The sequence below is a fragment of the Anolis sagrei genome, chromosome 2 (assembly GCF_037176765.1).
Source record: "Anolis sagrei isolate rAnoSag1 chromosome 2, rAnoSag1.mat, whole genome shotgun sequence".
NCBI classification, from domain to species: domain Eukaryota; kingdom Metazoa; phylum Chordata; class Lepidosauria; order Squamata; family Dactyloidae; genus Anolis; species Anolis sagrei.
In genome coordinates, this window is record NC_090022.1 from 46,413,824 (window position 1) to 46,441,155 (window position 27,332).

Below are 27,332 nucleotides of genomic sequence, written 5' to 3' on the forward strand. Positions count from 1 at the left end.
CCTCGGAGGCGTCATATGACCCGCCAGGCGGGGAAGCGAGCGAGAGGGAGTAGCTGGTGTGTTCGCGGCCAAGGCGGGAGTGACGGAGTCCGGCGAGGGACAGGAGGCCTAGAGTCGCGACCGGGCTGCTGCTACTGCTGCTGCCGCCGCCACTACTCGCACCATCATGCTGGCGTTGTTGTCTCGGCTGCTGGACTGGTTCCGGTCGCTGTTCTGGAAGGAGGAGATGGAGCTGACGCTGGTGGGGCTGCAGTACTCCGGGAAGACCACCTTCGTCAACGTCATCGCGGTGAGACGCTCCCCTTCCCTTCCTTCCTCTCCCCATAGAGGCCTCACGAGGGACCCCAAGCCCTCCCCATTCTCTCTTTGGTGCCACTCCACTAGGACGTTTATTCACCACCAATACAGGGCCTCAACTACAGTTCCCATGAACCCATAGCCTTGATTGAGCCAGGGCAGTTTAAGGGGTGACACAGTTACATTAATTTAATATACAGGTAGAACTGCCCACAGCAAGTGGCTGTGAGTTTTCCGGGCCCCATGGCCATGTTCCAGAAGCATTCTCTCCTGACGTTTCACCCACATCTATGACAGGCATTCTCAGAGGTTGAGAGGTCTGTTGGAAACTAGGCAAGTGGGGTTTATATATCTGTGGAATAGCCAGGATGATAGAAAGAACTCTTGTCTGCTTGAGGCAAGTGTGAATGTTGCAATTGGCCACTCTGTTTAGTATTTAATGGCCTTGGAGCTTCAAAACCTGTCTGATTGCTGTGGGGGGGGGGGGGGATCCGTTGTTTGGAGGTGATTAGCTGGCCTGATTGATTCTTGTCTAGAATTCCCCCTTTATTTGATTGTTGCTCTTCACTTATTGCCCTGATTTTAGAGTTTTGTAAAGATTTTGTTAATTTTCATGGTATCCTCCTTTCTGCTGAAATTGGCCGCATGCTTGTAGATTTCAGTGGCTTCTCTGTCTAGTCTGACATGGTAGTTGTTAGTATGGCCCAGCATTTCTGTGTTCTCAAATAATAAGCTGTTTCCAGGTTGGTTCATCAGGTGCTCTGCTTTGCCATTAAATGCTACTGAAGGTGGCCAATTGCAACATTCACACCTGCCTCCCACAGACACCCTGGACATTCCACAGATATATAAACCTCACTTGCCTAGTTTCCAACAGACCTCTCAACCTCTGAGGATGCTTGCCATGGATGGTGGTGAAACATTAGGAGAGTATGCTTCTGGAACATGGCCATACAGCCCAGAAAACTCACAACAACCCAGTGATTCCGGCCATGAAAGCCTTCGACAACACATCACCCCCAGCAGGGTTTATTTGGACTTGGCAAATAAACCAAGTCCAAATGATTGCCATTCCCAATCAATGGGGTATTTCTTTACTTCACAGAATGGTGTCCTGTTGTGAATTACTCTTGTTCTTCCTTAGGGATTAGGGCAGCCACTTCTACTGACATCTGGTTGTGAAGAGGAGCCTCAAGTGAACTCCTGGAGGTTCTATTTCAAACAGGTTCATGCAGTATCCATCATGTTAAAAGCCCACCCATATTATGGCATTTATTCATCATTGATACAGATCACCACCACAGTCTAGGGCTGTCGTAGGTAAACTTTGGGTGTTTGAGACTGCAGCTCCTATCATTCCTAACAGCTGCAGGCATGCTTTACCAGAAACTCCAGTGCTAGAGCTCTCTATGGTAGAGAAGTTCACCAAACTGCATAACCCAGAATACCGTAGCATTACATTAACTATCAAATAGTTAAAGCCATTGCAACATAAGAGCTTCCTTGATTGGAGTCTGTATAAACTAAGCATTAATGAAGTGCCTGAGGCCTTTGGTGAAGAGTGCCACTATACATAATATGTTGTCCTGTCACAATTATGGATTGAGCAACTTTGTAGAATGGTAGGCCAATTCTTCTCCTGTCTTTGGAAGAGCTCATTCTCTTTCTGTAACGGCACCAATTTGGGGAGGCAGGGTCTGGAACTCTTAATTCATACCATTTTCTTTGCAGCTTTCTTGAGCTTGATTTTGTGGGTGTGGCCTTCCCCATAAAACCGCTTCCTTCCTCATCCCAGTGAGTCTAAATACTTAATATGCTGTTTTGCCTTACTCAATTCTCCCTTGACTGGCTGATGAGTTTCTGAGCTTGTTCATCTTTGGAAGAACCCAGGACACCCCATATGCTTCATACAATCTAGGTTGTGAAATGAAATGCATACAGACAATACTCAGGATCTGTTCATGTACCTATGTAGGTCTGGGTTTTTCTTAGAAGGGTGAAAAGTAGCAGCTTTTTTTAATAAACCAGTTATTGGTTATATGTTTGTCTTATCAAACATTTCAACTGTCACCACCATCTACATGAATCTAGATAACATTTAGTGTTACAATAGGTATCTATTGATTTCATTGTTTATAGGAGAGTGTATGCTATTTTGCCTTAAAGTTGTGCTTTCTTAGAGATTATGGCAGTCACTTAGCTCTGTCATCTGAATCCTCTTGCTCACGAGGAGCGTCCATAGACTTCCTGGGAATTAACTTCCAAACAAGTCCATGCAGTTATATCTGGAAGACCCACCTATATTATTACAGGTATTCACTTTAAATATAGATTACCACCAATCATGTATAGACAAAACCAGAGCTTGAGAACAAATGTTGCTTTGGGACTACATCTCTCAGAATGCTGATTGTGAATTTGGAAATTGAACTCCAAAAAATAACATTTTCAGTTTGTGAGTAAACCTGTGTTATCCATCAAAAATGCAGATCTCTTGATTGTTTTAACCACAGCTTAGCAAGAGGAATGGTGATATAGCACTTTGATGTGGGTGCCATGGGGTGCTGATTTGTTAGCCGTCCTGAGTCCCTCTGCGGAGGTTGAGATAGGACGGGATATAAAAGCCTCAAATAAATAAATTTATTTTGTCACATAGTCTTTCATATTCATATATAAGGCGGGCTATCATTCCACAAGCCTTTCCACACGTGCAGTTTAGTTCCCCCTCATTGCTTTGTTGTGTATCTGTGGATAAATCAGCAATTTAAATTTGTCTTTGGTGAATTAGGGCTCAGTTCTAATATGACTCCTCATTGAGTATAAAGAGGCTTGGTGACACCAATGCCCATTAAACAGACCATGGCAAGGTGAGTTGTATTCAGTTCAGTCTTCTGGTAGGTCAACATAGCCTTGTATTTAATGCCGCAACAATAGGAGTTGCCAATGAAAATCTACTAGGAATGGGATAAGAAATTCCTCCACGCTAGGCCCAGTTGCAGAATGTGACCTCTCAGCGAGGCCATTAACTTGCTTATAACAGGCTCATAAAAGACTTTGTTGGCATCTTTCTAAATTATCAGTTGCATCTCTATGATAAGTAGAAGATGCAATATTTTCCTGGTTGCTATGGTGTGGCAGTATTGCAAAATGTAGGATTGTCACTAGTGTACAGATAAAATCATCAGATTGGGTAAACCAGCACCACCTTCTTAATATTATGAAAGTTTGGTATACCTACTGCTAATGCTCTCACTGCTATAGTTTTTTGTGGGGATACTTTGCTGGATACATTTAGTCTTTAATATGCTGCTTTGCTATAGTAAAAATGTTAGGTCCTGGCAAGGATGGGTAATATTTCTTATTCTGTGCTGGCCTGACAGGCCAGCATAGGGTATAATGAATTTTGCCTGTTACTATTTCCTTCCTGCTTGTAATCGGGATGTGAAACTTCGGAGCTGTAAAGCTGTTGCTATTTTACTGCCTCTGTATGGCAAAGGGTAAGGAAAAAGTCTATTTAATTAAGCAGTTAGTCATACTTGACCCTCAAAAAGATTGCATTTGTAAATGTTTACATCCATCTTGAGTGATTTAAATATGAATGATTAGATTATTCTTTTCCTGATTCTGGCTGATTTAAATAAGCAAGCAAGTTATGTGAACTGTCTTAAGATAAGATGAGTAGCTGAACCAAAACAAATAGGCTATCAGATTAAAATTGAGTGACTCAGTTATATTAGTTGGAGCTTTTTGGGGACTTCCACCAGTATAGCTCTGTTACACAGATTTATGACACTGTTTGGGGGGAGGCAAATAAAGATGTCCTGCCAGCTCACAATAAGATACTTGCATAGAATACAGGGCCTTGGCCTGATCTAGAAAGATAACATTTTGAACAAGAATATTAATCAGAATGTTTAGGATAATACAGGTATGTGTTCTTAAGAAATTCTGAGAGTACATTCTTGCTTTGTAATCTGAAACATGTGACGGAAAGTGGGATGTGCATGTGAAGTAGACCAAATGAGGATGAAATCAATTCATCCCTTGATGAAGAGAGAAACAAATAAAGCCAAACAGTGTGAAATGTTTGTATGAATACAGGCAGTCACCAAGGTATGAAGTTTTGTAGGTTTGTTCTTAAGTTGCATTTGTTTGTAAGTTGGAACAGGTATTTGTGTATTTTTGACCTACCTTGAACTGTGAGCAGAGGCAGTTAAGAAATAAAATTATTATTATTATTATATTAGCTTTTGATAGCATAGGGAAGGCTTAACATGCCTGTGCTGTTTGTTTTTCTGTCTGTGCCCCTGTTTAGAAGATTTCACCTCACTTTCTGTCCATGTGAGAATTGGATTTGGAAAAATGTGGCTTGTGGAAACAAGGGTTTGTGATAAAGTTAAAAAGCTTCAGTTGAGAAACCATTTTCCCAAGATAACTCTTTCAGGAGTGTATTTCCCTTCTGAGAAGAAGATTTCTCTCACTTCCTCTTGTATCCTCTCTATTTCTAACTATGAGTGCCTGTAGATGGTTGTTTAGTTGATGGGTATGGCTATATTTAGTGCTACTGTAGGGCAATATGTGATCTATCATCTAATCACACTAGAGAATGAATCCACTTTAAATCTGATTGCGGCTTCCTACAGAATTCTGGGGTTTGTAGCTTAGGGGAGGCCTTTAACAGCATGATTAAAAATTCCTGTGTGAGAATACCCTTCTATCCTCTAAATCTTTATCTCCTTCTCCCTTCTCTTTTCCCTTCTTTTTACACCCTTAATACATAACTCCACCACCATAGATGTCTACTTCTTTCCCTTAATTTTCTAATAGACTCCAAAATCCCCTTCCTATCCCCCTTCCCCATCAACCCCCACCATCCTAATTTCATGTACTGTAAAGGAAACCTTAATAAACATTTATTCAAAAAATATAAAAATTCCTGTGTGAGAAGTAATAAGCAATTCATACCTTCATCTTATGAGCTATGTATGTAAGTGCTTTACAGTGGGATACATGTAGCAAGGTGGGAAACAACTGGCCTTTATTTTGATTACTGTTAACAAATGCATGAAATGATAGTTTGTACAACCCTTGTTTGAATAATTGTGCTGCTCGTACATTGGACTAGTTTTGACTTTTCCACATACTTATTTAAACAGGGCATTTCAAATGGGACAAAATGTATTCTTGCCTGTCTGAACATTGCATCAATTCCTGCAATGTTTTGCATGAACAATGTAATTAAAAGCTTAACACATTGTCCTTATTCATGAAGATGGATTAGTTCTACTATGTGAAATTGTGTAACTTATTGTTAACTTTTCATCCATCTCCACACCTACTGTATAGGTGTGAAAGCCGCTAATATGTATGCCTACAAAATTGTTTCTGAGTTAAATAAAAGGGTTTTGTTAGTTTTACTGTTAAACTTTAGTGGAGTGTCTATGTTGCAGTCACTTGGGCTACATTTTGGTGATGACACACAGTTCATCATGCAGAAGTTGCAATTGATCAATCTGCTTGTGTGTGCATGCGCTTTCAGGTTGTCTCTTGACTTGTGGCAATCACATGCATTTCTTAGATAAGGAATAGGCAGATGTGATTTTGCCAGTCTCTTCCGCTGAAATATAGTGTACAGCATCTGGCATTCACTGCCGGTTTCCCATTCAAGTACTAACTAGGGCTGACACTGCTTACTTTCAGACATGATCTGGTGTCATTTGGGTATTTTGACAGATCGTCAATTTGCTTAGGTGCTATAAAAATGTAGTGTTTTCATTAAATTTCAGTTTTTGTTACAATGGACATAAGGAGCCCTCAACCATAAAAAAAAGTCAGTCATGTTATAATTTAGTTCTTTGATTTTTCCAGTTTAGGTAAAAAACCTCAGTGAAAATATTAGTAACCGTCTTCCCAAACTTTTCTGTTTTTTCCTCAGACTTTCAACTGAGCATCAGCTTTTTCATTAGTAATCTTTTGGGTGTTGACTTGGATTGAAAGTCGTACATAAATGTAAATAAGCACTTATCTCTGGATTCTTTTAATTTAACCCATAAATGATGATGGCTGCAGTCATATACTCGTCTTCAAAGAATATGTTTTTGAATAAACATATATAGGGATGCCACCCAGGTACCTGAGATAGAGATGACTATGGTCCTGACACCAATGCAACCTTCCCTGTCAATCTCTTGCTCTCAGGGTCCCTTTCTCAGATCAAGATATTTTGAGATAGGTGTCTTCAAAGCAGTTTGAAGACATGCAAATGTGAGTAGATGTACCACTTCGGCAGAAAGGTAATGGCACATCATGCAGTCATGCTGGCCACATGACCTGGGAAGTGTCTACGGACAACACCGGCTCTTTGGCTTAGAAATGATGAGCACCACCACCCAGAGTTGGACATGACTAGACTTAATGACAAGGGAAAACCTTTAGCTTTACCCTCAAAGCTTCTGGGATTGCCTCAGCCATAATACTTTCCTCTTTGGAAGGAGTCCATCAAGCCAAGACTTTTTGGGCTTGTGAACTCTCTAGACTTTTTTGCCTAGATTTATTAGCACCAAAACAAGTATGCTACCCTTTACTGGCTTGGAGGGATCACTTGTGGACCTGCCTGATGGAAGTGAGTAGTGGAAAGTGTGGGATCTGCTGGCCTTTGTCACCTCAGGTGAGACCCTCAACTTGAATCTCTGGCATTGGGGATTGCTCTGTGGAAGCTGTATGTGGCCTTGTCAAAAATATGTAATTATTGACAAAGATAATATTAACTTTCCCCAAGTGATTGTATGAGTTTGACAACAGTTTAATAATACCAAATGCTCTTTTGATTGGTGTCAATGGAGCAAAGCTGGTTTAAATGCAGGCATGCTGAGACTAAGTGCTTTGCACTGTGTTCCTAAGCCTTTCAGATCAGCTGTATTGCACAGAGGAGACTATTATCCAATTATCTGTCCAGCCAGATCATGACTTGTTTTCTAGACAGACGTAATGATAGCATGACTCATGAAAGATGATCTAATAAAACTGAAGTCTAGATTTCTTTCAAGATGCTGGTCAATAAATCTAAACTTGGGCTATTGAAGACTCCTTGGTCATGTTTTATTGCTAAGCAAAAAACATGGATTTTACAAACTAATAGATTGTACATGTTCTTTGGAAGTGTCCCCATATATCAATCCATTAAAACATTTTAATTGAAAACAAAGTAAAGTGGAACATGACATATCTTTATTGCTAATAGAATTATGTATTGTTAGTGGTAATTTACTGACAATGGGTGCTACTTTGTTGTTATATGCCTTGAGGTCATTTTTGATTTATGGTAACTCTAAGATGAACCTATTACAAGGTTTTCTTGGCACAGCTTATTCAGAGGGGATTTACCTTTGCCTTACTTTGGGGTTAAGAGAATGTGATTTGCCCACGATCACTCTGGAGTGGTCCAGTGCTTAACTCACTACGTATGCTGGCTCTCCAGATCTTACTTCACTCTTCACTTTGCAGCAGTTTCGACTAGTCAAAACTCTCAGACCCAGTGAAGAATTAAAAGAGGATTGTGAACCATTTCCAAGAAATGTGCAGATCTACTGTGTAGCCCTAAGATTCTTTGAATAGTTTGTGATGGACACAATACATGAACAAGTTGTTGTTGGGATAAATATGCAAAAAGAAATAAGAGTGAGGCTTTGTAGGAGCAGCACAACTCTTTCTACTCTATCAAAAGTAGCTATAATATTACATACTTGTATAAGTGCATTTCATTTGCAAATAAGCCAAAACTACTTCCTAATCAAAACCAAAATATTTACAATACATAATACACACACACAATATATTATACATACACACACAGACATACATACACCTGTGTATATAAAATAAACACAAATTTATGTAAAATAAATATAATACATACTATATTAAAATTAATATTTACATATTTACATAGTAAACTTCTGTTTGCCTACATGCGCATATGACTAGCATTGTGGCATCTTGGTCATATTGGGAAAAACAGCCCTCCTAGATGTCTGTAGGACTGACCTCATATAGTCAGATGAAGGAATTTTTCCAATTTTTCCTACCAGCCTTGTTCTCTCAGTTAGTCTCTAAGATATACAAGATTATTTTGTATACTGATATTCCAGACTAATACAGCCATATCTTTAGTTTCTAATTTATGGTAAGAACAATACCAGTTCTAGAAAGATTATGTGGGGAGTTGCCTGTCCTATATGGTTTTTTTCTGCTGGAAAACTTTTCCATCAGTAATGACAAGTAACCTTGAGGCAATTCTATTGAACTGCTGACTCAAAGGTTAAAGATTTTGGGGGAAGTTCTGAACAATTTGTAGTGACTGGCTAGTACCTTCATTTTGCTAACATTTCTTGACTTGTTTTTAGAGAAGTCTGGTTAATATTATACACAAGAGTGAAGAATAGTTCTGCAACTAAAACTATTATGCTCGTTTTAAGTGTGATAAAGGGAAAGTGTGGTGGCCAGATTCTTTCTCCTGAATCCCTGCCTGCATCATAGTTGTACCTTGCACCAGAAAAACAAAATAAAGTTCCCACAAAGTGGTTAAGATAAATGATTTAATACAGATGTAATTTCCCATTATGGTGGCCCATTGGCCTGTAATACGTTGCCAGTTTTGTGCATTTGTGTATGCTGCCTCAGAGTGTGGTGGAGTCTCCTCCTCTGGAAATTTTTAAGCAGAGGCTGGATGTTCATCTATTGGGGTTGCTTTGATTGTGTATTCTTGCATGGCAGGAGGTTGGACTGGAAGGCCCTTGGGTTCTCTTCCAACTCTGTGATTCTGTGAAATTTGACCACTGACAAGCACCTCAGTACTTAATACGTTTCTGGATCCAGGCTCAGAATTATCCACTGATTTCTTTGCATTACTTTATCTCCCATAATTATTTGTTTTGTGCCATTTATTGTTCAGGAGAATTCAAAAGGAAAAGCAAGATCAGGTTTTTCAGAATGGCAGGCCCATGGTGAAAAGTCAGACAACTTGTTGTAGGAAAGGCTTGAAAGAGGATCAATGTCTCTGTGCTTCTATGAAGTAGAAGATGTTTATATGGTGTAGATTTCACTAGTTCTGAAAGCAAATGCTGGTGTGTTTATGCTCCAGTCAATCAGCTGACATCGTTCATCAATGTCACTACAACTCCTTGAGCAGCATGTGCTGATCATCAGTCATACCTTTTATGCTTGCTGAATTTGAAATCTGTTCAGAAGAACATGACCGCACTAACAGTAACCAGAGAGGACAGCACTGACCTGCCTGATTTTATCACTGTGGTTTGAGTGTGTCGTAATTTTAGGAGTTCTGACACTTTTCTTCTGAAGAGTTGAAAGTCTTCAGCTTTCAGAGACCTACATCTGAGAAGGTGTGGGAGTTAAATAGAACTGAGCTTCTATATTGGTCTCCAAGTAGATCAGACTATATCAGTCCAGTCTGTGATCTGGGCCAGTCCAGTATGTGACCTGGAATTTTGGAATCAGTAGGCATGGAGGAACACATCATGATGGTTTGCACTTTATCCATTAGCCCTGCCCTCACAATTGATTTGCACAAGCCTGCCTGCCCGAGACCAGAAACTGCTACTATTTCAGGCCACTGGTTGTTGCTCAGTGGTTGTTTTTATATTGTGTTATGTATCTGATTGTTTTATATTGTATATGGTGCTGTTTTACAAATTTTAATGTGTTATATTTTAACTATGTTGATCGGGCTTGTCCCTATGTAAGCCACTCTGAGTCCCTTCAGGGGGATGGAGACAGGATACAATAATAAAGTTATTCTTGTTGTTATTATTAAATGTTGAAATGGGATGGACTAAAACAATTGCCCTCTGAGAAAAGATTAAAATGTTTGGTTCCGTGTAGCTTGGAAAAAGGTGAATAAGGGGGAACATGATAGTGACGTTCAAAATTAAGCATGGTATGGAAGAAACACATGGGGGAAAGCATATCTCCATTTCTGTTCCTAGATTTTAGAAGCGGAGGTTATCTATTGCACTATTTTTAAGATGGATAAAAGGAAATTATTCATACAGTAAGTGGTTAAAAATTGGATCTCTGCCTCAAGGACCAATTATGTCAATCCGATGGTTTTTAAACGATGTTGTTCAAGTCGTTTCCTAGGGGGTTTCTTGGCAAGATTTTTCAAAGTGGGTCTGCTTTTGGCTCCCTCTGAGGCTGAAAGATTGTAATTTGCCTGAGGTCACTCAGTGGATATCCATGGCTGAGCCAGGATTTGACCCCTGGTTTCCAAAGTTGCATCCCAATGCTCAAAGCCATGAAGGGTGGGGTTAACTGTGGCTTCTTGCCAGGGTTGCTACATGTAACCTGTAGTAACAGAAGCATTGCACTTCTGCATATTCATTGCAGGGAGTGTGAAAACTATAGTACAGTTGCTCTTATGGTCATATGGAGGATTTCCCATAAAGCGATTGGGCACAGGGTGAACAGGTCATAGGCCCAGGTAGGTCTTTGATCCATCACATAGTAGTCTATGATCTTCAAATGTTGATCTTCCCAATATTTTGGGTTTAGGTCCCAGAATTTCTGATCCCTGACCAAGCTGGCTAGGACTAGTGGGAGCTGAAATTCAAAATACCTCAAATAGATAATGTATAATTGATTTATTATTCTTATAACCAATTTAAAAAGTTGTTTGAAGGATAGTGAATGCCCCAAGATAATCTAGAGAGTTTTGTTATAAAATGAGGATTCACATTTGTCTCTCCCAAGACCAAGCCTAAAAGTAGTTATCCTCTTTAGTAGCAATCAGTTAGCGATAATAAAAGGTTGAGAACCATGAATATTTCCTTGAATTCCTTGGGGAATAAAGGATGTGAAATCTTGGCTTAATTATAAGAAATTAACCAGTTGTAATGATTTCTCTTTACATTTTCTGATGATAAATGAATGGCATTATTTATTTAAGATGACTCCTGTGTAGATATAGATATCTATGTAGAAATACTCCTACATTGTACAGTTTCACCCTACTTGGGTGTATTGTCTTGTTACTTCAAGTGTCATTCTCAACAAAATTTAGATATGACTAAATACACAGCAATCTCATTCTTCTAATGCAGAGCTTACTTCTGTGTATTCAATAACTTCTCTTACATTAGATTGTGGACTTTTTGCTGTCCTTTTGCTTCTGCTGGAAAATTGTCCCCATTAAATTACTTAGGTGTTGCCTAGCTTCTTCCAAGCCTATAAGAAATAGGGGAGTGGCTGGATCTCGATGCTTATAACCTTCAGATGCCTGTTAAGATCAGAATGTCCCACTGATGCAATAAGTATCATGTACAAGAGGTCAAACACTAGTGATAGCATAACTGAATATTGCAAAAATAATGCTCCCTTTTCTTGTACTATAATTATTCTCATTGAGGGAAATTTGGTATGCCCCCAGAAATCTCAGGAGATAATGTTTACCTGATGACACCAGCTATAACCATCATCTGGAGTAGGTTAAGCTGATGACTTTCAGTGAGACTCTTTACAACTACTGTGTCTCCATTTCGATCTGTTTTTAGCACATCTGTAGGGGCTAGATAGTTACATGAGTACATGGTTGTATACAAAAACTGTATTACATGGAGGAGACCAAGGTTCAAATTACTTATCCAGCCCTATCCTTGGGCAAAGTTTCCTTTCTTTGTTTACCCTCTTGCCATCATATATGCCAGCCAGTATAAGTATTCTGCAGAACGGTCAATAAACTTCTGTGAAGGATTTTACAACTATGACTTGTAAGCAATATTCTCCTCTCAAGTAACTACATGATGGAAATGTCTCATCTGCTATTTAGGGTCTAAACCTTAAGATGATAGGTTTTTCTATTTTAATCTAACTAGATGCTGCATAAATGCTCCATGTGTCCCAGATGTCCATCTCAGGTGCATATCTGATGGTGCTGTAATGGGATTTGAGAAATAAAGCAACGATAGTTACATTGAATTATTTATTTATTTATTTATTTATTTATTTATTTATTTATTTGAAACTCAACAAGATGAGTCCACAGCAGACACTCTGCTGGCTGTTGTATTGAATCACACGGCAGACACTTCCCAAGTATCTAGGACTATGTGATGTATCGGCGAATAATGTGTGCAGATCCCAGTAAGGTGGCCTTTTGCAGCTGGCAGATGGTAATTTTGTCAGCACTGATTGTATTGAAGTGCTGGCCAAGGTCTTTAGGCACTGCTGATCACCACTGGGACCACCTTGATTGGCTTGTGCCAGAGCCTTTGCAGTTCAATCTTTAAATCCTCGTATCGTGTCAGCTTTTCCAGTTGTTTCTCTGCAATCCTGCTGTCACCTGGGATTGTGATATCGACGATCCATACTTTGCTTTTTAACACGATTGTGAGGTCAGGAGTGTTGTGCTCCAGAACTCTTCTGAATTCAGAAGTCCCAGAGATTTGGCGTGTTCATTCTCTGTAACTTTTTCTGGCTTGTGATCCCACCAGTTCTTTCTTGCAGGAGGATGGTATTTGTGGCACAAGTTCCAATGAATCATCTGAGCAATGGTGTTGTGCCTCTGCTTGTAGTCTGTCTGCGTGCTCTTCTTGCAGCAACTGAGGATATGATCTATTGTTTCATCTGCTTCCTTGCAGAGTCTACATTTGGGATCTGTCATCGACTTTTCAATTCTGGCTTTGATGGCATTGGTTCCAATGGCTTGTTCTTGGGCTGCCAGAATCAGGCCCTTCGTCTCCTTTTTCAGAGTTCCATTTGTGAGCCACAGCCATTTTTTTCTTTGTCGATTTGGCTCTCAATTTTTGCCAGAAACTGTCCACGGAGTGCCTCCTTCTGCCAGTTTTCTCTTCTGCTCTGGATGGTTTTTTTTACGGTATTCCCTCTTTGTCTTTTGCACTTTAAGCAGTTTACTACTATTGACTTCCTTCAATGTTGGTTCTTGACTACCTTTCACATAATTTGCCATTGCATGTTTCTCTTCTTCTACCGTTAGTTTCACTTGCAGAAGTCCTCTGCCTCCTGATTTTCTCAACAGGTAAAGTCTGTCGACATCACTACGTGGGTGTAATGAGTAGTGGATTGTCATCAGTTTTCTTGTTTTTCTGTCCAGATCATCCAGCTCTGCTTGTGTCCAGGTATGTCAATCACATTTGCAGAGGTATGTGCAACAGACAGGACACTTGCCTTTCAGAATAACCCTGCCTTCACTTTGACAGCTAGTCGAAGCTTAACATATTTTTACATTAAAGCTAGTGACTTTGCAGTCAGCAGCACCAAAAAAGTCCCCAAAGTAGCCTAAATATTATTTTTTCATAATTAATCAAGCAGACTTTATTTTTTATTGAATTTATGTCTCCTCTTTCTCCCAAAACAGGATTCTTAACAAAGGTTCAATGCATTCAAAATACTTTATGTACACTCAAGTAGCTTACTTTATCATGAATGTATCATTTCATCACCACACAGCATTAGAAATACAGTTAGCCCTCCATATTTGCCAGGGTCAGTGGCACAAGACACCTTGTGATTGGAAAAAAGTGAATATAGGCCCTCTTCTTGTAACTTGAGAGAACACTACTGTAGGCATTTGTAATTCTTCTAGTGTGATTCTGTAGTTAATTTCCTCCAGGAGTAATAATTATTACCTGGAGGGAAATCATCATCATTATCATCATAATCCCTGGAGGAGAATCAAAATCCTTCAGAATCATACTGGAGGACTTACAAATGCCTACAGAGAACATATTTTGTCAGTCCCATATAGGGCAACAGACGTGGTGGCAAATACATCATCTGCAAATTTGGAAGAACAACTGTACACATATATATACACTATCAGTACAGGATTTTCTTACCTGTATTATTGCATGCCATGAAATAGGATTATGTTTCTATTAAATATTTATATCTATTTTGTTTGTTTCTGTGTATTACTGAAGTGACCATATACTTATGTACAACACGCTACTTAATTGTGAATAAGGGGTATGCTTTGTAATGGACCTTTTTTTGGTCGTATTTGTGGAAAAATGTCAGTAGTTGGATTGCAATTGAGTTGTTTGTTATGTTGGTTGTGTATTTCCCTACAGCCATTTGGGTTTTCATTTTCTGTGGTAGGCAGGACATCTGTGTCCCCCGATAGACACATTAGTCACAACTGCGATGTCCATATATTTCAAGTACAGTTTTATATTCTTATTTTCCTCGTGGAATGCGTGTACTTGTGTCAATAGATTTAGATTCTCAAACTATTGATTTTTTAAAAATCTTAGTTAGTGAAGTATGTCTGAAAAAAAAACTGTTCTGCTAGATTCAGAGGGAAATCAGATGGGGATATTACACTATAAATGCCGTTGGTACGTGATGCAGTAGACTTTTTTAAAAAAAGCAATCCGTATGACATATTACTTTTCTTTATTTCTTTGTCCTCATTTCATGTCTTCAGGCATGAAGATGCATATCCTATTACAGTATAATGTAGATCTTTATCCACTGGAAAATGGTATGGCACTTCCATGTTACTAGTCAGTCATCAAAACATTTTTTTATCACTTCTAGTATTCTGTAGTATATCACATTCTCCCCTTTTTCCTGAGAAGGTTGGAAATAGGCTTCTTTCTCTTAGATTTAATAGCAAGGGGATTTGTACTGGCAGACCCCACTTCACTGAAGAAATTGTGGAAGTAGCTTTCCCACAAAGCATCAGATTAGGAACAACTGTTATGATGTACAAAATTATGAATAAGAAGTATTCATGCTAAAATATATTTTAAGCAGATATAGAAGCTTGCTTCTATTGTAGTCCAGAACGCTTTATCCCAGCTCTGAAGTGCTTTTTTCACCTTATGGCCAGGAGAAAATGGGCTTCTTCCAATTCCAAAACCTTTAGACTTGCTTTTTCTATTCTCTTGAGTGTTTTGAAAAACATTTTAGATTCTAATGTTTTTACAAATATCCATTCTGATAGCATTGCATACCTCCAAATGTTCTGGAGTTTGCTTTCATTCTCCCCTAAAAGTATGTCATGAAATTATGTCAGGTGTCTTACTGCATAGTGTGTCAAGCATAGCAGGAACTCATTAAAAAATAAACCTGTGAGCAATCTATGTCCTTGTCTCTGTCTTGGTTGATTGTTCCTTGTGTTCACAGTGGAAAGTGAAACCCAGGAGAGGTTCCTCCTGGACAAAGTGGGAGTAAACCATTTTTACTATTTTCTCCTATAGTCATGTTGTTCCTGAGGGTTACTCTAACCCTTCAGAGCATCTTCTCAGAAGAGTCAAAGTGTGATCTTGAATGACTCTTACTTCCTCAACCCTTTTCAAACTGGCTTCAAAGCAGGATATGGAGTTGACCTGTGTAAAGAATAATATTGTAATCCAGCATCAGTTCTAGTTAAGTATAAATGAATTGCTTTGCACAATAATTCTGTGAAGTATGAGCTTTAAAATACATATATGGATGCGTGTTTCAGAAATTAGATTACACTGTAACCATTTTTTTTAAAAAGCTCCTTTTGGTTTGAAAGTGTTGTTTCCTGTTTAATTGTGAGGTACTTACTTTGAAAGTGGTTATTATACTCCAGAACTTCATTTTGTGGCTGGCATAAACTATGTTGAATTCGTGGAGACTCTATGAAATATTCATTGAAAAACTATAGCAAAATGTGCTGTAGGATGTCCTGCAAAAACTAGTTTTTGCAGTTTAATAAACTTTCCCATTTTTTAATGATAGAACCAATTAGGAAATGACATTTATAACCCAGGAACAAAAATTGTGTTACATAGTGTTATGGGTCTCAAACATGGTCAGGAGGTGTCAGGATCACGGGTGTAGATTTTAAACTCATGACTTCTCAGACTTTTTGCAATGGTTAAACAGAGAGGAAGTGATAATGCTGTAAAGCTAGCAAACCACAGAATGAGGAATGGAAAGAGATGTCCACAGTCTCATTCCATGGCAGAATGGGGATTGATTCATTTTGAAAAAATAGCAATATGTATGTATGGCTGATTCAATCCTTATTTCCATTAATGAAGATTTCTGAAAACACACTGTGATTAATTTTCATGATTTTTAATATTGACTCTCACTTTGTCCTGTGCCCTTTTCATTCTTGTGAATGAAATTTTTAGATAACGGATACATGATACATGTCCTAAAGGCAGCCTGAGCTGAACTCTTATTGCAAATACATGTTAATATGTACACTGACAGGTGACTTTTACTGTGGCTAGAACTGGCTTCTGGAGACTTTATCATGGCTTTATGGAAGACCTGTGTTAGTTCTTGCTCTGATAAATGTTAACCTGTAACTCAGACCTTCCAAACATTTCATGTTAATGACACACCTTTTAAATATATATCATTTTGCACAATCCCTCGCCTAGTCCTTTTATAGTTGATCAGCTCCATTTTAGTACTCCTGGCCATTGGTATTGTTGAACCTCGCCTGATGGAGCGCCAATATAATTGGTTTTATATATTTGTTTTTAGTGTGTTTTATCAGGGTTTTTGTATTTTATGATGTTTTTATTTTTCACTATTTTTATGTTACAGTTAGGAACATTAGTGTCTAATGTTCCTTGTCCTGATGTAAATTGTTTGTATGGTTTTCTCTTGCCATTGATTGTTTGTCATATTTGTTAGAATCTGCCCTGAGTCCCTTTGGGGAGATAGGGTGGTCTATAAATAAATTATTATTATTATTATTATTATTATTATTATTATTATTATTCTATTATTTCACAACACAATAATTTAGTTTTACTGGCAAAGAGGTCAAACCAACTCTTTATAAGAGATATGGACACATACATAAATTGTAATAATGAAATGCGTGGGGACACAACATATCTCATGAAAACCTTTCATTTATATATTAAAAATACATGATTTATTAGGTAATAACATACTATTCCAAGATTTTTGTCATTTCTGATTATGTTTGCATGACACATCTACACACTGTTGCATCACACAATGTGGAAAGCTCTGCTGTAACAAATGCTATGGAAAGCATACAGTGATACAGCACCAAAAATGTTATCTTTCCCAAGACTAAACATTTTCCCCAACTAAAACATCTGCCCTGTTTTAACAGCAAACGTCTTTGTAGCTAGAAATGTTAACTTTACAGAAAATTTGAAGCCATGGAAATCTTATTTCCTGCACTCATTTTATGGCAAACTATCTATATGCATAGGCATATGCACCCCCCCCCCCCACACACACACAGAGAGAGAGGATTTTTAATCGTCCTATAGTAACAAACATTTGGTTTTTTTCTTCAAAAAATGTGCAAGAATTGGTTTGCTGTTAAAAGTTCCAAAACTAAAAATAAAGTATTGCATAATCCACTCCCCCCCCCCCCCCCCCGGTGGTGGTGGGAAGGCTTCATGGTGCTTTTTCCGACTCACATCCTCTTCTGCCTAGAACCTTCATATTTCTGTTTGTGGTTGCAAATAATCACAACCTCACCTTCCCAGATCAGATAGAAATTAACTAGGTAGAGATTGGGAATCAGGTCTGACAGAATTCATAGCCACATGATTTTTCTCTACAGCTATCAGAAGCATAGTGGCTGTACTCCGTTTTCTTTAATCTGAATCAGCAGATGTCTTGATTCGCAAGTCAAATAGTGTATGAAGGACTACATATAAGGCTTCCCTTATGCATTGGCTCAGTGTCGGTGGTGGAAAGGAATCAAGCTGTAGCCTATCGGCTCTGAAGCCATTGCTTCATCTTGTATTGAAGTACCATGTACACATTATTTCCTGTGACAGCATGACATTTATGTTAAAACTCGCTTGACATTTCAGGTTTGTACACATCCTGAAGTAGATTTTCCAGTTCAGTATCTGGAAATTTTGTAATTTGTTACCAGTGTGGCTTCCCATGGAGTACAGAAGCAATACAGGTTCTTCAAGGTGCTATCCTGCTGCAACAGGGAGTTGAGAGTACCTTTTGAGATGATAACCAGTTTCCAGAAGATTGCATTTGGACCTTGAAATGATTTTTAGGAGTATCATACTCGACTTCGAACCCTTCCCATGCTACTTTCATTAACCAGTGATATTTCTGAGCCAATGCACATGATACAGTATTTTCCAAGTACATCTTATCTTCTCCCTCCCCTGCCTGCTTCCATTTTAAGATTTTCATGGCCTTGCATGTGATACTTGCTCACTGGCTATTTGAACTGTATTCTTTGTCCCTCAGAAAAGAACCATAGGAAGTAGCATGAAATCTTGGTTTAGCAGTGTACAACTTGGGTGTTCTCTGGCATTTCCAGTCATGCTTTCTTACATCAGAAGGAAAATAATATGCTGTTAAAAAGCTAATTGCATTGCTTGAGAGATCCTCTGTTGTCTTGCTAATGGCTGTCTTGTTTTCCTCTCCCCAGTCAGGTCAGTTCAGTGAAGATATGATTCCTACAGTGGGCTTCAACATGCGGAAGGTTACCAAGGGTAACGTCACAATAAAGGCACGTATTTTCATTTTTGTGAAGGCTTAATACACTGAACTGTCACAAACTCTGTAAAAACTGATGAAAGGAGCTCAAGCTAAGCTCAGAAAGAATAAAGAGACTCCTCCATTCTGTTTTCAGTAGCCTGCTCTTTCATTTATATTATCTGTAAGGCTTCAAGCACTTGTGAGAGCACAGCACACAATACACAGAGTTCAGGGGAGAGAAAAGGCATTGTCCCATTCTCTACAAACCATGCTCATTCAATCATTATAAATAATTAGTCTTTTGGATTGCTGTGATCCTGGCTGTATGGCCATGTTCCAGAAGCATTCTCTTCTGACGGTTCACCCACATCTATGGTAGGCATCCTCAGAGGTTGAGGGTTCTGTTGGAAGCTAGGCAAGTAAGGTTTATATATCTGTGGAATGTCCAGGGTGGGAGAAAGAACTCTTGTCTGCTTGAGGTAGGTGTGAATGTTTCTGTTGGCCACCTTGATTAGCATGTAATGGCTTTGCACCATCAAAGCCTAGCTGGTTGCTGCCAGGGGGAATCCTAAAAGAATTCATTTTTTTTCAACAAAGAATTCATTTTTTATCTAGCGGCAAGTCTTTGGCCATTATCACACACACACACATGACCAGAATCACTTCCCATCACAAGATGTCATTCTACAACCACCCCAGACCAGTCTGCAACTCATATTGAAGGAATCGTTTTCCAAAAAGGGGGAAACCTGATTTTAGGTGGCTGAAATGGCTTTTAATATGTGTTAAAAGTATTATATTCAAAAATATTTCCTAAATGCTCCCCATGAACTTTTCTCCTAGATTTGGAGGTGGTGTTGGGTTGGAGAGAAACACCTCAACTAAAGATTGTAAGAGATGGGCAGACTTGTATAGGGGGTACAGGCTGATTTTGACCTAAGCTTTATAGGTCAAACCAAGCATTTTGAATATTACTGTGTATTGTGACCCATTTGCATTGCTTAGAGAATTCAGAAACCAACAGTTGTAGATGTCTTGACAGGACCTGTCATGTTACAGTAGAGGTAATGACAACAGGAAAGCTGCTGTGTTGCTCCTCTTCTCAGACATCTCCAATTTCCAGATCTATTGAGTTATCTTTATGAGTTGATATTCAGCCTTAAAATAATCTCTCTCTTCTTTGTTTAAAGATCTGGGATATAGGGGGACAGCCACGATTCCGAAGTATGTGGGAGCGCTATTGCAGAGGAGTAAATGCTATTGTGTAAGTGCAAACATCTTCGGGTTACTTAGAGTTGACTAATGTCATTATATTTATGTTTAATGTTTCAGTTTGTTCCTGTTCTGTATTCTCATATATAATTGTTGAGTGGTAAAGTTTATACTGCAAACAGTGCAGATTTGGGCTGTTAAATGCTCTCAGTGTTACTCTTGACAGGCCATAGAAAAGTCTGCCAAGTAGCATTTATTATAAACTGTTGAGCAATTTCAAAGTTTGCTCAATACAAACCTGAAATTCTGAAGTATTGTAATGTACATTGCACTTGTGAATCAAGAACAAGCTACAGCCAGTTCTGCTCTTCAATTTCAGGTTGGACTGTTTTGAAACAAAGCACAGTATGTGCTAACCATGGTTCTTCTGGTTTGGACAAAACAACAAACCAAAATAAAGCAAAATTTCCCAAATTTATGCCCACATGATAGGAGGAGGAAGGACAGACAGCACATGAGCCCTAGATTCACTGCCACTTCTTTTTATCGTCCTTCATTTCGGTTCATATGACATCTGAATAAACCCAGTAGAGGTGTTTTTTAAAAAAACCCCAAACATCTATGGCTGTCTGCTTTACATGTAAGCATAGTAGGCTGCATAACTACAGAACCTTGATATCTACAATATAATAATAATAAATAATAAAACTATTTCTAGACTGCTCTCTTTCCCCAAAAGGTGGTTTACACACAGAAAAAAGGGTGGTGGGGGCTCTTTCTTTGGAAGAGGCTGGATGGCCATCTGTCAGGGGTGCTTTGAATGCAGTTTTCCTGCTTCTTGGCAGGGGGTTTGACTGGATGGCCTATGAGGTCTCTTTCAGCTCTATGATTCTATGAAACATTCAATGCCCAAAAGAATACAAAATTGTGACTGCTGTTTTTGGACTTAAAAGTAGCTCAAACAGTGTAGGTTTGGAAATCATCTTAATGTTTTTATTGAGTGCAAAACAGTCTATGATAAGAAAAGGGAAATACTGAATTTGTAAGTTGCAAAGCTACACAATAATATATTGCCAGACAGTACAGAGAAATGTCTTGGCAGGCTCTAATTCTAATTTTGCCTGCAGATATTACTTTGAATTTTAAAAAATGTGGCTTGTTGTGGTAACAAGGATTGGTGAGAAAGCTTCAGTGAGAGACATCATTTCCCCATGATAACTCTTCCAGGAGTGAATTTCCCTTTTGAAGGGTAGATTTCTCTCACTTCCTGTTGCCTCACCCCCATTTGCAACTATGAGTAATTTGTAAGTTGGGTGTTTGTATCTTGGGGACTGCCTGTACATGTGAAATCCTGAGGGTATTTCCTATGGATACAGGGATCATAATGTCATGTTGTGCAACAGAATAGGAAGTGCTGTGGCCTCCAAATAGTGTTAGACTGCATCTCCAGCAACTAGGCAGCACAGCGAATGTTGAGGAATGCTGGAAGTGCCAGTCTAACATTTGTTGGATTACATGATCCCACATGAACAAGATTATTCAGTAGTACCCTGGCAATGTCCAGCTACTTGGAATGTTAAAAACATATTCTAATAGGTTATGCAGAATCATAAAGTTCCAAATCTTACTTGCTTCTGTGAAGTTACTGCTGGTGACATTTGCATGGCTTTGAATTTTTCCATATCTGTTCACTATTCTACTTGATAGTCACTGCAGAAGCTAAAGACAAGCACTAAAGAAGGCTATCTGGTTTAAAAACCTAGAGTCACTGGTCTCCATAGATGTTGACACAATGCCAGATATACGGTCACGAATAAATGCAGCTGGTTGAAATGACGGCAAACTACTGGCATTCTGTGTGACTCAAAAATGCCCGAACAACTCAAGGCTAAGATCTACGCTACAGTTCTTTGCCCAGTAGCCCTCTATGGGGCAGAGTGCTGGCCAACAACAAAGGAACATGAACAAGCCCTTAACACAATGGAAATGAAAATGCTGAGATGGACACTTGACTTGACACTTCTTGACCATGTGCCAAATGATGAAATACATCAAACACTTGAAATAAAAGCGATCAGAAAGAAAATGCAGAAAGCAAGACTACGGTGGTATGGCCATGCCATGGAACCAACTTCAGTAGCACAAACAGCACTACATTCGGAGATCATAGGATGACCATGTGGGTGGCCAAAGAAAAGATGGATGGACACCATAAAGACATGTGTGCTGCCAACCTGAGACCCGAGGATGCCCAAAACATAGCCCTGTGGAAACGACAGTCACCGTGCTAACCCCTCCATTGGATAAATAGCTTAGAAAGAAGAAGTCACTACAGAACCTCTAGTGATTGAGGGGAAATGTTTATTTTGCTTTGATTTGGAAAGTCTGTTGCATTGAAATTTAGTGTCTCCAAACCTGGCTACTAAAACAAATTCCTTTTAACAGGTATATGGTAGATGCTGCAGATCGTGAAAAAATAGAAGCATCTAGGAATGAGCTGCACAATCTACTAGACAAACCGCAATTACAAGGAATTCCTGTGAGTAGTATACCTCTGGTTCTGCATATAGTTATTATGGGGAAAAGAGATGAAATATCCTTGAAAGAAATTTGACCTTGTGTTAATAAGAGTCATACCCACACCTACTTTCCACTTTTTCTGGCTCTGTCTATTCCACATTGATAAATATATCTTTGATGGGCAGTTAGTCTCATAAAATTGCTAAATTGGGCCTATTTACTTAAATAAAATTGATTTATAATTAATTAATTCAATATTTCTACTTGTCCTGTCACAACCATTGAAATCCTTTAAAAAAACAGGTGAAACAAGTGAAGTCTCCTTGAAAACCGTATAAAATGCTTAATACAATTTAAAGCCAAGCCAAAAAATACAGCCCTGAAAACCAGGTAGAAGCTTTTCTCTCCAAGCTAACCAACAAATGCATTACCTTTGTACTGTTGTAATATGAGATGTGGTTTCCTTACTGATGGTGCCATAGAATGAACTGGTCATGACAGAATTAGATCTGTAGCCCAGGTTTGTCTTGTTCTACAAAAAAGGTTAAAAAGATAAATAGTAGTGTGAGGATGTGGGTTGCCTCTCAATATAGTGCAGCTTAGAGTGGCATACTCATATTTTTCATTTGTTAGTAGTGGACTAAAGTTTGGTCACTGCTGATTTAAGGTAATCATTTAGTTCAGGATGGACAGCTACAGTGGATATGGATGCCAATTTTGGTTTCACAGACACATGGAGGGAAACACTCTTGCATTTTTACTTGGTTGGGTGTGTGTTTGCAATGAAGGGCTTTGGGGCAGCCTGCAGTTTCTTCCTCTTTTATCTAGATATGACATCATTAAATTTTATTTCTTTCACATGACTGCTTTGTTTGCTCTGTATGCATGTTTTTCAAGAAAGTGGTTTATGTTGTGTGTTACTTGATAGGTCAACTGTTGCCTTCCAAAGATGAGGCAAGATAAATGCATTTATTTTGGCTTTTTCAGGTTTTAGTACTTGGAAACAAAAGAGACCTCCCTAATGCTTTGGATGAGAAGCAACTTATTGAAAAAATGTAAGTGATTTGATTAAGAAAATATTTATTAAGATGCTCTGTGCCAAGTTTTCCTACTCTAAATGTAATTTTGCTAATCTATAAACCTGTTGCGGAGACCAATTTCACATGGCCTTGTGGCTCTTTGGAAGAAAGGGATGAGCGCGCTCATAGATTAGAAGTAATTATTCTGGTTAATTGTAATAGGGATTAGCATGCCTTCAAATTAAGCAGGGTGCTGTCAGTTGTTACCAACTTGGCTTGTGTGTGTTTTCTCTTCCAGGAACTTGGCTGCTATTCAAGACAGAGAAATCTGTTGCTACTCCATTTCTTGCAAGGAAAAGGACAATATAGGTAATTAAATGTCAGAAAAGCCAGCTGACATGGATAGTGTGAAATTGGATTTTTACTAGGGCTCTGCTTTCAGTGATTTCTCTTTGCTTTCAGGCATTTAGCAGAATTTTGCTGGCATGAGCTCTAATAATACTTTTACTCAAAACTTGTTCTGAGTTTGTATGTAGCCCAGTGCTTGTGGAACTGAAATTCACATGTTATTTGGGACTCACCCATATTAGTTTAAAAGACTTTCCTCTCTAGGAATTTGCTAGGTCCTCCAAGGAGAGACTATGCTCACGTCCAGCAAAAACATATTGTACTAAAAAATTCATAAGAGATACCTCAGATGCAGGTTGATGAAATCACAGCTACGGTTCCTGCAGGTATTGAGGATGAACTGCATCTTTTTTTAATACCTCATATAACTCCCATAGTGGGAAGGACCTGGCTTTCCTAATGCAGTTCTAAGGTTGTGATGGAAGGATTCATCCTTGGAAACAAATACCACTGAAGCCAGTGTAGACTGTGTCCAGATGAATACATAGTAAGATGCACCTAACTATATAAACTGTTTCAATTTTTCTTTATTGTTAGTAATTTTGTTGTGAAAACAGCTTTTGGTCAAATGTGTTACATAGTTCGAAATGCATCTGTTGACCGAGAAATTCCTCTACTATAGAAATGCAAGCTGTTACAAGTAGATGAAGAAGCTTGCTACAGAAAGCCTGTGTAATGAAAATAAGTCACCAGAGTATCAGAGTAACATCTGCCTGTCTAGCAATATGAATGGGAACTTGGCTTCCCCTAATAACCAATCTGAGAACAGTCTTTCCATTTTATTTTTTGCCTTGCTTTCTTATTTAAGGAATAAATACATACTGTGTGAACTTTGACATCTAGAACCTATCTAGAATGTCTGCTGAGATGGTTAGAAGGCATTTTCAGAACTGGATTAAACTCTGCGAACATTGGTCTGCCTGTAGATGTGTAGGGTTGAGTTTATATTTTATTTAAGGCAGTGAAATTTCTTGAAGATGAATGATCATTTTTTTCTCTTTTTCTTAGATATCACACTTCAGTGGCTTATTCAGCATTCAAAATCTAGAAGAAGCTGAAAAATCTAGAAGAAGCTGAAAAACTTACAGATAATTCCCCAGTTGGCCATATTCTCAATTGTCTACTCCCTCCATGATGAAATATTATCTAGGATAGTTCTCCTGTATCCAAGGAATTGCCTTTTTTCACAGTTCATGCCTCCATGTGCACTGCTGAATGACTTATATTCCTACTTCTGTCAAAAAAATGGATAGCGTTGTCATGAGTTGTGCAAATGTTTTTATTAAGTTCATCTCGAAACAGTGGCAGCGGGTGCCCCCTCTCCATGAAAGTTACTATTAAATCAAAGAGTGTCTGCTCTAAACTTCCTGAGCCAGGTTTTTATATTTGATTTTCAGAAAGCTAATTTAATTCTTGTATTTAGTGGCTCTTTGGAAGAGGCTGACACAGGGCAGCATGAGGGTATGGGCACTGTGTGTTGTACTTATAAAGCTTTTCAAACACTGTTTAAATGGGATACTAACTTTTCTCTCAGATGCATGTGATGTGTAGTGTAAAACATGGTTTGCAATGGAAAGTATCAGGCACTATAGATATTAAATCACTAAATTATCCTGATTTCTCAAGTTATATTCACCCAGTGAATTAGAAAATGTCAGTTGTCAACTTTTTTGTATCTGTGCAGGCCGTTGCTAAGGAGTTTATATATGCTAATGTTCTTCAGGGGAAGTAGGGAACCAAGAGTACTTCAAAATATTGCTTTCAAGAGTTTTAAATACACAAGCAGGGAAAAAGTGAAATAACCCAAGACTAGACAAGCAATCATACCATGTTCCTTAAATGCTTTGCAACGTTTGTATGGCTGGCATGACACTCCGGTGTCACACTGGCCTCTGGCACAAAAAAATTACTTTCCGACTTGTCCTTCTGCTGATTGAATAGTTGTGCACAGTTGCATTTGGTGCTAGAAAACGCCTAGGCTATTGTGACAACTCTAGGCTCGCCTGCTTTTCTCAATGTGATATCATGTAGAAAATCCACAGACTATGAAATGATAAAACTGTGTCTTGGAGCACAAGATAATCAATGAACTGATTGTGTTTCTTGGTAGGCTTTTACAGCATAAAGGTATGTGAACTATAAAAAAGACAACCCTGTAACACTACTTTTGTAGCTTTACCTTCTCGGCAGTGTCAATATCTTAAAGGGACAGACTTAATGAGGCTGGTTTTGTTTATACAAATAATGTTAATGTTATCCGCTGTACTCATACAAATATACCGTATAGCTGCTTGCCTCAAACTGGGTTGTTTATTTTTTTAGGCAATCATCTGCATGTACTTTGAGGCTACATTTTTTAGTCTTTGTACTCATCTGGTACATTTAGGGGCTTGTTCATATACATACGATCTAGTATGAAATTGTCTCTTGAAGATGAGCATTACTTACCAGAGTCGGAATCATGCAACCCTGCAGATGTAGTTGGACTGCAGCTCCCAACATTCATCATCCTATTTATTCTTACTTAAACCTGCTGGGAGTTACAGTCAGACATAATCTGGGGGCTGCTTCATTCTCATTCTTATACTCGACTTAACACTGCTGTACAGTTTTCTTCGCTATCCTCTAAGTATTCTTCTTCTAGTCTAACACAGAAGGTCTAATGTTGAGGTTCTCTGCAAAACAAAGAGTCATGCCTTTACAAAATGGTGCATGGAGTATTTTGAAAAAATGTGAACCAGTTCTGTTTGGGAAAAGCAAAGCAGGATACTACTGCTGCTGCTAAAGGCCTTGCCCAGTGGAACACATTTAAAGCGTTGCAGATATAATGTGTGAGACTTGTACAGTGAGCTATTGGACCAAGTTACCAACGTGCCCCAGGACAGCTGATTTTGATTTAAATACTGCCATGGCCTTACAATTCCCCTATAAATTATTGCATTCTTGCACAGACATGAGTGTGGCCTCCATTTACAAATTGAGCTTGCGATTTTAATTTATCCTGTCTTGGTGCTGTAGAGACGGTTCAGTGACTTGCTGTAGTAGTTGTAGTTCATTTTGGGCAGCTACACTTAACTAGAGCATTTCTGCCTGTGCCTCAAAAGGAAATGAAGGAAGCTGAGCCGGGATGTCTTTACTTTTCCTGTGGGAACCAAATTACGGTTTAGGTGACCGGCTTGTTGTGTAATTTAATGTACTGAAGGTTTTTTGTGTATACTTCATAGCTTTCAGCATTTTGACATCCAAAAAACCACTACCAACTTTTTAATCTGTGCATTAACCTTGGCATGTGAAAAACTTATACATTTACCAAACTTTGTAAATATGTGATTTTTTTTTTATTTAGGTGGATTGCATTTTGTTGGTTTACTGCTGATTAGCTTATCCAATAAACTTAAGTTTTCAGAGTCA

The 27,332-nt window shown here is 38.7% G+C and overlaps 1 protein-coding gene across 1 annotated transcript; it reads left to right on the plus strand.

Moving 5' to 3' along the window:
• On the plus strand, nt 1-27,332 carry ARL8B (ADP ribosylation factor like GTPase 8B). The gene is made up of 7 exons (XM_060766302.2): nt 1-289; nt 18,713-18,793; nt 19,953-20,026; nt 22,420-22,513; nt 23,482-23,549; nt 23,812-23,882; nt 24,930-27,332. Exons 1-7 carry the CDS (start codon nt 167-169, stop codon nt 24,977-24,979), a joined length of 561 nt encoding a protein of 186 aa, XP_060622285.1. The 5' UTR covers nt 1-166; the 3' UTR covers nt 24,980-27,332.

Coding starts and splice junctions, on each gene's coding strand:
- ARL8B (XM_060766302.2), top strand. CDS start 167: ATGCTGGCGTTGTTGTCTCGGCTGCTGGACTGGTTCCGGTCGCTGTTC. Junction 20,027..22,419: donor AGAGGAGTAAATGCTATTGT/GTAAGTGCAAAC, acceptor TCCTTTTAACAG/GTATATGGTAGATGCTGCAG. Junction 23,883..24,929: donor CAAGGAAAAGGACAATATAG/GTAATTAAATGT, acceptor TCTTTTTCTTAG/ATATCACACTTCAGTGGCTT.